Here is a 10752-nt window from a genome sequence, read left to right as displayed (position 1 = left end):
TGACCTCTGATGACTGTATAAGACATCTTACTAAAAACATCTCTGAACTGAGCCCCTCTCTAACCCTGTCAGATGCAGAGAAACTTGTCTATGTCTTTTATCTATTTATCTTTTATCTTTATCTTTGGCTCTTCACAGTGATCCCTGGCAGGAGCATCCTGAAGCTCCACTACCTTCAGAGCAGCGCTGCCAGGATCCTGATGAGAGAGAAAATAACACAAACACATAACACCAATTCTGTTTTTATTACACTGGCTCCCTGTCTCCTTAAGGGTTGACTACAAACTCCTACTACTCACATACAGACATGCACCTCCCCACCTTACAGGAACCGATCAAACCACAAACCGGCAACCACACCCTCAGATCTGCTAGCTTGCTCCTCCGGGCCCCCAGACTCTCTAGACCCTTTAAAACAGGCTTAAAAACTTTTTTATTCAGGATGGATTTTTCATCTTAACTCTTGTTATTTTCTTTATGTTTTTATCACTGTAGCACTTTGAGATCCACTGCGAATGAAAAGTGCAGAACAAATTCAATTTTATTATTATTATTATTATTTTACATTTTATGCTAATTTAAACTTCCACTCCACTACATTTCAGAGGGAAATTTTGTCCTTTCTACTCCACTACATTTATTTGACACCTCTAGTTACTTTTCAGATTAAAAATGACATTAAATAATATATGATAAACTTATAAAATACAAAATAAATAAAAAAATTAAAGATTGAACCAGTAGTTCCTAAACTTTTTGGCTCGTACAGATGTTTTGAGTTGTCAGCAGTTTATTATTTTATTTATTTATGAGTTTATTTGTCAGGGACGATGCAAAAAACAACAACATTGTAACAGGTTAAAATAACATGAAACAGATGTATTGCATATAGGATTTCTAGCCAAGGCTAATTTGCGACCCCTGTGCCTGGTTAGGCCTTTCTATGTAAAAAATAGTTGCTTTCGCCAAATAAATAATTGTTTGAGGTCTAAAGAGGTAAAACTCACTGTGGTATTGCTACTTTTACTTCTTCAACCACTGCAGACACCACAAATGCATCCATCTGCAGGCATGTTATAGTCTGCAGAAATAGGAAGCGTGTTTCTTGTGCTCTGTCATGCTCGAACATGTTTGCTGAGCTGTCCTGGCCTCTGAAGTGAGGGTAGCACAGAATTACATAACTTAAACTAGATACTCAGTCACCGGATCTTTTTTTTTTCCTGTGATGTAATGTTTCTAAAGCAGACACAGTAGAGTTTTTGGGGGCCTAGATCCCCAGAGACCAACAGCAACACTAACAGATTAATCTGATCAGACTCATCTGATAATATAAATACCTAAAATCGATGTATTGCTTTCACACTTTAAGCACTTAAAAGGATAATCCGGTGATCATTATTAAAGTCCCCCTCCACTCTTTACTGACGTCTACTTAAATCTTCCATGAGGTGAAATTTAATCACATAATTAAAGAAGCAGGCTTCAATTATCAATTGTTATGGGCTCCATTATCACCATTATGCGTTAATGGCGCAGCAAAGGACGACCATTATGCTAAATGGGCTTATAAAGGTCAATGAGAAAACAAACAGATGTGTGAATGAGATGATGGGAGTCAGTGCAGCCATACTGGAGTTGGCGGGTTAGAGGAGTAGTTTGTATTTACTGTACTCAGATGTACTTAAATGAAATGATAGAGTGAATTGATAGGGTTCAACCCCTGAAACGTGTCTGTTTTTTTTGCTGCTGTGCATCATTAAAGAAATGATACACATTTATCTGTGAGTGCTGACGACTCCATTTGTTATTTTTGTATTCAGATGTAAAAAAACAACATTCTTACGATTATTTAAATAAGAAACAAAAAGCCATTATGAACAGTTTTGTTTCTGAATTTTTGTTCGTCCAAAAATGAATTTGTAATCATGCTGTCAGCTAGTAAATCAGTGTAATCCTGTTTCAGGCTTCTACCTTTTTAATCAACTGTTTTTAAATAAAAAGCATTAGTTAAGTCCCATAACATATAAAACTGATAAGAAACTAGATGCACACATTTGAATCTTTCTGTGTCACATCCCATCTCTTATAACCAGCTGGGGAAAAGTGGAGAGTGTTTTTGTTTTTTCTATTAAAATATAAATAAATGGGAAAAACCCTTTGTGGTGAACTGCAGCAGAGAGGTTGTTCATTATGGCAAAAAGTTTTCATCTAAGTCAAACATTTTTTTTTCTAAATAAGCAAAGAAACAAACATCCCTAAGAAAACCCAAGAACAAAATCAAACATTTTATTTTTAATTTACAGATTATCCAGTTGCATCAGGTGTGGTCACACAGAAAGAAGGAGAAACTAAAACTCTATTCAAAACGTTTTTAAATTAAACTCCCTTCATTTTTAATAGTTGCTCCCCGTTTTTCCTCTCTCTGCCTTCACAGTGGACTCCGTCAGAGTCGAGGTCAATTCACTTCTTACGAATTCAAGCTGTGGCTGCCCAATCGTGTAGGTGTAACAGAAGAAATGTTGAATTTTGTATTGCCAGATAGTTATAAAAAAAAATGACCTTTCCAATTTGAGTTTTGGGAAAAAGTACACAGATTGAAAGATTGAAATAATTTGGAGGTTTTGAGAGTGAATCAACATCCAATCTGGATATGTCTTCCATAAACTTTTTCTCATGATGTGCAAAGAAGACGGGAAGATGACGACATTATTTCATAATGTTCAAGAGATGACATTTTACAGAGTTGGCACTTAGGTGCGCTTGATTTTTACTTTGCCTCACACAAGTCGGCCAAAGACGGGCAGATAAATTCAGCACATCTGAATACTGAAAACATCTCCACCTTGGCCTGATGTACACTGAGTACTAAACTAGTGCAGCAGAACTGACATCAGCATGAGATGATTCGACAATACAAAATAGACACTTTCTTTGCAAAAAAAAAAAAAAAAAAAAAATTAAACGATCGCTTATTTCACACAGAGTACAAGTTGAACTGAATCAATGACATACCCTTTTAACATTCAACAAAGAAAAAAAGTGACTTAAAACGTGGAAATCAACTTACAGGTCAGTCAGTTTCACATTTTACATGCAAAGCGATCACACAGTGAGATGTTACAGGGAAGAGTCGTTTGGTTTAAGTTTCCTTCAGTACAGAAACACAGCTTCACCGATACACAGAAGCAGCTTTTGTTGTCTTTTTCTTTCTCCTCTATGTTCATGTACGGTGTCCTGTTTACTGGTGTATCCATGGCAACCTCCTCTCTGAAGAAGCAAACATCGCTCAGATTGACCTTATGCTCTTTTTCCTATTCGTGGGAAGTAATAATTTGTTTTTGGGATTTAGCAGAGTCAGGTCCATCTGGACGCACAACACACTTTAAATGGAAATGTAATGATGCCAAATTAATGTCAAATCTTTTTTTTTTTTTTCCATTCGAACAGATTTCCTAAGAACTGTGTATGATTCAAGTAAAACTAACTGAGTATTTACCAAAAGGAAAGCAAGGATAAATGTGCTCATCTTAAACAGCCAAACAGATCATTGTTTGCTGAAATCGCACAGAAAGTCCAAAATGACTTCATAAAATTTATTATTCATTATGGTGACACCTATTGATTCAAGTTTACAGATGTGTCACCAAGTGAGGTTACTGAGGTGCATCTGGACTACAGCCGCGTTCAGGTTTACCAAAGTTTATCCTTTCAGACGATCTGTCTAAAGTCAAGAAAGTTAAGTATTATATGTAATTTAAATGCAGCCAGCACCTGCGTTCATGGCTTTTCAACTTTTCAACTTAAAACCCATAACTTTTCAGCCAACAGGAGACAAAATGAGACTGAAGCTGACAGACATGGAATCAAAGTGCATCGACATCTAATCACAGCCTAAAGGTTGTTTGTGAACAAACAGAAAAGTGGTTTTTCATGGTTCAAGCAGTCGTTACATAAATGAATATTGAGATGAGTGAGGAAGCAGTGTCCTTTTTCGTCCCATCTGTTGCGAACTTCTTCTTTTTCCTCGTTATGTTTCCTCTGTCAAGGACCGCAGAGACCGCGCTCGTTATTGTTGTGTACTCCAGTGTGTGTCCTGGCGACTTAATCCACAGAGAAGCAAGCCTCCAGAATAATAACAGCATTATTTTTTTTTTTCTTCCTAACGTTCTCCGCATCTGACCGCCATAAATGAGAAACAATCAAACACATCTGTGACTCTTCACGTGGGTTAATTAACAGACATAAAAACATACAAACTGCTCTGAAGAAACAACTTTTGGCACAGCAGCCGCGAAAAATCACACCGTGTCGGGCGCACACATACACTCAACAAACAAACATGCAGGCGATCATCCCGGTATCGAACGGTACCAGAACTGCAATCTGTCACTCTTCATGCACGTTTTTTTGTTTGTTTTTTTTTGTTTTTTTTGGAAGGGGGTCCATTGCTGTTGGTTGCTCTGTTTTGGTTGTTCCTTCCGCTGAGTCACCATTTTTTCTGCTATTAACAAAAATAATTAGAGCAGAGTTAACCATTGTTTTGTTTTCTCTTTTAACATGGCAGTGTTTGGTAGCATCACATTGACCTGGAACAGTGTGAAAACATGAAGAGTGTGTTTGTGTGCGTACATGCGTGTCTACGAGAGGCAAGGTGTGAGCGTGTCATGTGGGCTCGCTGGTTTTTCGTGTCATTGAAGCAGAGTTTCTTTTTGTTTCGTCCGCCCCCCCCCCCCCTTCCCGAAAGTCAAGTGTCACTCAGATTAAGTCTTCTCTCCCACAGTCTCTAACCAACGTGTGTCATCAGTAAGAGGGGTAACAGTACATTCTTTATGTCTCTGTGTTAAATTATAGGAGTGTACGTTATGCTTTTAAGTTTTTCAAAATACAGTGCTCACCCCCCTAATTCTTCACAAAATGGTAGCTTTCTTCCTCTGTACTGGCTCAGTGTGGGAGCAGGGACATTTCAGTATAGTGGTATATTTTTTTTTTTCTGTGACAGTGGGACAACATGTTTCCAGCATGTTTTTCCTCTCTCCCTCTTTCTAAAATCCAGGGATCACACAGTCCGTCTTCATGGATGAGAGGCGTGAGGTTTTTGTGTTGAGCGACAACAAAAGAGAAAGGGGAAGCGTGAGGAACAGAGGTGTGTGACAGCTGGAGGAGGTGTGTGTGAGGGCAGCGGCGAGCTCCCCCCCTCCTCTCTTGCTATAGCAGCTCTTCTCTTTGCTTCTTGCCCCTCACGGGACCCTGGCCGTTCCTCAGGGAGCCGTTCTGGGGCCGCAGGAGGTGCCCCCGTTCCTGCTCCGTCCACGGGACCCCGCCCTGCCCGTCGTCACTGTCCAGGTCAGAGTCCGAGTGCATGAGGGCGGAAGAGGTGGGGGCGGGTACTGGCTTCAAACGGCCTGGTAGGTGGGTGGTGGAGGAAGAGAGGAAGGAGAAGAGAAATAAACAGAATGATGCTTAAAATTGGTTCTGATCTGCATCAGTAACAGAGACAGTTAGGAAAAAAAAAAGCTATTAAAAGGAGGAAATTACTCAAATACCACAAATGCCAGTGTTGCTTTTCAAACAAACATTTATATATCTGTTCATGACATGCACATTTCCAGGTCTATATTTTTATTCTGGGGCTCTACTGGAATATCTTTGCATCATTTACAGTTTAAAAAACTCCTTATTTGTCCCCCCCTCCAGATGAGCTGCTCCTCAGCAGACTTCCACCAGCTCTAGACGCTATGTCAACAAACAGTAGCATTAAGATTTCACTTCTCTTTCTTGTTATTTACTCAAAATATAAACTTCTCTAAAACATCCATAGATTTCTAGAGTAAAAAGTGAGTTTGTAAGTTCCTGGTAAGTAGTTGTCAATTCAACTGGTTTATAGACATGAGTAGTACGAGTGGTAAATTGTGCTCAATTTACTGATGTCATGTCCTGTGATTTCCGGGAATTTTTGATATTTTACATGTGTTTTCCAGTGAACTAAAATTGGTAATCGTGTTGCTGCATGTGTGTCTTACCAGCTCTCGGTGGTTGTAGCTCCAGACTGTCTTGCTCGTCAGCTTCCAGTATTTTATAACGGCTTTTGCTTCTGCGTACTCTGCTCTTACGTCTTTCAGGGGGGAAAAAAAACAAACACACCCACACAGTATCATCAGACGGTGTAGAAGTTGTCTCAAGAGTTTCATGGAAATGACAGATATACTGTATATATCCAACGACATTTAGTAATAATCATCATAATATTTCGTATTTTAGAAATTGCTCTCACCTGTTGCAACAGCACACCATTCCCCAGACAACTGTTGCTATAGCAACGACAATCAAAAAGGATGCTATAACCACATAGAGTACACTCCACTCTGAAAATAAAAGAGGTAGAAGAGTGGCATGTAATTATTATTATACATATTAAACAGTATTTCAGTTAAAGTATCACGTTCAATTTTAAGTCCAAAGTGTGTGAGGAGGTAAAGTTTGGCCGTCGTATTAAAGATCACTACTTCACCACATTACAGCAGATTCACTCTCAGATTAAAATATTGAATGAAGACTCATTTCATCTTACCGCAGTTACTCTCTGCGTCACCAAGCTGAGCTCTGATGAAGTTCTCCATCCAGAAAGGATGGCAGACGCAGCGCCGTGTGAATGAGTCACACTCGCCATGACTGGAGCAGTTCAGCTGGCAGACTGAAGAAAGAGAGCAAAGCTACTGTAGGTGCATTGTATAAAAACAGTGTCTCTTCAGAGGCAGCCGAAAGAAAATAAGCAGGAATGCAACAACTCAAATATCTGAGAGATTTGACCTGTGAGTCCTATCAAGCCCTGTCATCATTTCACCATTATCTTAAGACAAAGAGGTCAAAGTGCATCTGTTCTTATGACCTTCCTGTAGCCTCTGGCTCAAAGCAGCCTGCATTAGATGATTTATAATCTGATATGTACTCCAATCTTAAATATACGTCCAGCAGAATCACATAATCTCATCGACAACCTCTCTTACTTTAGTTTTTTTTTTTACTTTGTTGTGTGTTTTTTTACTTTATTCAGTACTCACTGACTGTATCCACCCGTCGTGCCTTGTAAATGAGGAAGTCATTCTTTTGTTTACGCAGCTTGTTACGTAGGCTGAGTGCAACGCTGTGGCCAGACAGAGGAGGGCGCCCTGGACCACCTGACACCAGGAAGACCAAACGAGTACTGAGGAGGACAGAAGAAAGTCAATTTAAAGTTTACTTGGATATAGTAATGTCCAAAAAGTCAGATAGGTAAGTGGATTTAAGTCTAGAAATAAAAACTAGTCACCTGTGCTCATTAAACGCACTGATCTCTCGCACAATGATGTCGCTGTCGAGCACACCCAGTAACACCCCGACCTGGCGCAGCAGCATGTCACGTTGACGGTGGGAGACCTGGGATACAGAGATCTCCAACACCAGCTCCACCAGGTCACGCTCCCATACGTCTGACAGAGAGAGAGAGAGAGAGAGAAAAGGTTAGAGAGGAGATTAAAACAAAGAAGAGACATGGAAGGGAGGGGGGCAGGAGGCGGGGTGGGGGGGTGGAGAAGGGAATAGTGGGAAAGAAAAAGTAACAAGGAGAAGAAGAGACTGACATGAGAATAACAGGCTGATTGCAGGATCCATCTGACACTCTGAAATCTGGGAAAGAGGCCAGAGCGCCGAGCAACGGATTAGTCTCTGGCTGAGTGTGTGTCTGCACACCGTATGTTGCACACTGACCTGTACAACCTTCTGCTGTTGGTTGTTGAGTCTCTTACTGTGTGGAGACCATTTGCACACACTTGTTTGAAGGAAAAAATATATATACTCTGTGATATTCTTACACTGTTAAAAAAAATCAAGCAGTAATGCTCAATGTAAATGTTGTAGTTTTATGATGGTGTTCGGTCAGAATGCCTTTCAATTACTCCAAAAAATCTGCTGCAGTTTGTCGCATTCAGTACATGTATGTGTTAGTATGCAACAGTAAGACTGTGATGATGTGAAAACTTTAAATGCACCATCAAACAATGAAACTGACCCAGAACAGCAAGGGCACATCAACAAAAGTAGATCTAAAATAGCATGTCTGTTTGTCTCTTTGTGTGTGTGTGTGTGTGTATATATATATATATATATATAGTGGGTTTATGTATTTTCATTCAGTTTACCTGGTTTGACCTCCACTGTGCCTCTGTCTGTGCTGGTCTGTCCTTTACTGTCAGTTACAGTCAGGGTGAAGCTGTACTTCCCAGCTACCAGGTTTCCCAGAAACAGCACTGCCTGGTGGTCGGAGTTGTTCAGCACATCCTGTTGGAACAAAAAACAAACTTATATAATCTTTGAATGTCCAAATTTGCTTATAAAAAAGGTACATCACCAGTTTGCTGTTATAGTGTCATTTAACACTTTTGATTTTCGTATGCTCGCTTAGGCTCAGGCTTAATCATTAACTATTATGAACCAGTTCAGAGATAAACCGGTATGAGTGTCAGTCTCACCCCAGCGGCGGGGCTGCTGTCGTCTCTGGCCCACAAGTAGCTGACTCCACCTTTGTCATCAGTGGAATGAGATCCATCCAGAGTGGCGGTCTTGACAGGCAGAGAGATGGACGCACTCGACAACACATGAGCCACAGGTGGCTGGTCCAGTTCTGGTAGAAAAACATAATGAAAGACAATGAATGTAGAGACTTAACGGGAAATCTATGAATATCTGTATATTCATTCACTGAGGTGGATCCAAGTGCAGTAAAAGCCGTTATGACTTGCTGAAGCGGAAAATGTACCCAGTATTTTGTACATGGTTTAGATCACATTAATACCCGTCGTTGCTTTGGTCACTACAAATTGCACAGACTGTGCCTTGTTGATTATCCTCCAACATCATATGTTTTTTCAAATACCTGCCATTCACTTTCAAAAGGCAAAGCAGACAATTACTTCACCTCCATTTGTTATGTCTCAATTAGAGAACTGACAGTAGAGAGGTGACAGGAAATGAGGTGAGAGAAAGGTACCCAGCTGGAACCCAGCGAAAAACAGAAAGTGACATCCACTCCATCAAGACACTGCAAAACTTGGTGACTGTGTGTTTCACAGCCAAGGTGCCATGATATATATTCTTCATGAATGGATTACTCAGCTAGGCAAGGTGGCCTCGTCTGAGAAAGTCTCATTTAGAATAAGAGTCAGGGTGAATCGGTATGTGGTCAAATGGGAGGAGTTTTTCAAGCGTGTTAATGAGATGAACTGATGTGCTACTGGGAGGATTTAGATCACAGGACAACAAGGACACTTTCTGGGCTGCACTGAAGGTAAACGAAATTAGTATATGCCTGTTATATGTTGTATCTGTCTGTTTGTTTTTTCTTCCCATATTTATATATCTTTTTACTGTTATTATGTACAATTCTCTTGATATAGAGATTGTTTGTGTTGGTTCATACCACAAAAATTAATTTAAAAAAAGAGTCAAATTCAGATATGTCTTATTACTTTGTACATGTTATTATGTCCACTTCATGTAATTATCAAAAGGCATTATGAAATTCCAAAAATCCCCACATTCCTGTTGTAACAATCAGAAAGAACTATACATTATGGTGAAGAATATGCTGTAAAATATCTGCATGCTTCAAGTCTTACCATTTACACATGCAAAGATGATTATTGCTGCTATGTTCTATGGACTGTTTTCAGTTATTAGTATTAACATTTCCTCTAAGGTTTAGCATACAGTGAGCACGTTAAAACTAAAAGTTCAAAAACATGCCCTGACCATACAAACTCACCATTCTCTTATCTAAAACAGAATACTTGAGATTATACCAACTTTTCCATTAAAAACCATGGAAGTGTATAAACAACATCCACAATCCTCGCCTGTCTGTCTCCGACCCCAAACATTTATTTTCCAACAAAGAAGAGGATTAGTCCATACACACACACACACACACACACACACACACACACACACACACACACACACACGCTCTAACCTTCTCTGACGATGACTACGACAGTGTCGCTACTCTGCAGCTTCCTCTCATCAGTTACTGTCAGGGTGAACTCGTATCTGCCAACCTGGAGACCTGTCACCGTGGCAACAGCACTGTCTGCATTCTCGATCTTCACGCCATCAGGACCCCTGTTGGAGGAGCAGACAGACAGAAACAGAGAGGGAAAAACTGTGACGGAGAGAATTTTCTGTATATTAACCTGAATGACGCTGAAGATGTGTAGAACGTATCAGATCTTTTATATGTTTAATTCTAATATATTATATTTGCAGCGGAGGTTTTAAAGAGGAACCCGAATCATTTCTACACATCGAGTTCTGTTATGTTTACTAAACATAGGAACTACTAGTCAGTTCGTAAAAAATATGTTTCATGTCTATTGTGTTTCTGTAGGGAACTTTCTAAAGTCCGGAATAATAACTGGTGATGTTATCACGGTTATTTTAGTTTAGTTAAAATCCTCCAACTTTATAAAAGTGTAATACTGAATCACTGAAGTGCTGGTACAGATGTGTACATAAGCTTGTATATAACTAACTTGGTCTGTTTCCAGTGGTAGGTGGCAATCTTCTGGTCATCGCTGCTCTTACTGCCGTCCAGCGTGGTTCGATCAACTGGCAGAGTCAGCTCTTTCTCCGGTCCTGCATCTGCTACTGGTGCCTTATTGTTTTCTGGAGGATGGAGAGACAGAAAAATCAGGATGAAGTGAGAAAAATCTTGTGAAACGC

At 39.9% G+C, this 10752-nt stretch overlaps 1 protein-coding gene across 8 annotated transcripts in view; it reads right to left on the bottom strand.

Moving 5' to 3' along the window:
- Positions 1–2270: 2270 nt before the first annotated feature.
- kiaa0319l (KIAA0319-like ortholog) overlaps positions 2271–10752 on the bottom strand; it is a 24568-nt gene continuing 16086 nt past the window's right edge. For all 8 annotated transcript variants that reach the window (XM_044334847.1, XM_044334842.1, XM_044334844.1 and 5 more), the window contains 10 exons: positions 10563–10695; positions 10004–10152; positions 8505–8656; positions 8175–8313; positions 7307–7466; positions 7059–7201; positions 6569–6691; positions 6272–6362; positions 6021–6112; positions 2271–5402 (listed from right to left, as the gene is read on the bottom strand). In XM_044334847.1, the coding sequence (XP_044190782.1) occupies positions 5206–5402; positions 6021–6112; positions 6272–6362; positions 6569–6691; positions 7059–7201; positions 7307–7466; positions 8175–8313; positions 8505–8656; positions 10004–10152; positions 10563–10695 (1379 nt within the window). In that variant the 3' untranslated portion in view covers positions 2271–5205. The remainder of the gene's footprint in view (positions 5403–6020; positions 6113–6271; positions 6363–6568; positions 6692–7058; positions 7202–7306; positions 7467–8174; positions 8314–8504; positions 8657–10003; positions 10153–10562; positions 10696–10752) is intronic.

This window comes from Thunnus albacares, chromosome 19, assembly GCF_914725855.1.
Source record: "Thunnus albacares chromosome 19, fThuAlb1.1, whole genome shotgun sequence".
In the NCBI taxonomy this organism is placed as follows: Eukaryota; Metazoa; Chordata; class Actinopteri; order Scombriformes; family Scombridae; genus Thunnus; species Thunnus albacares.
The sequence above is the reverse complement of the archived record's forward strand: the minus strand, read 5'-3'. Positions and strand labels throughout refer to the sequence as shown.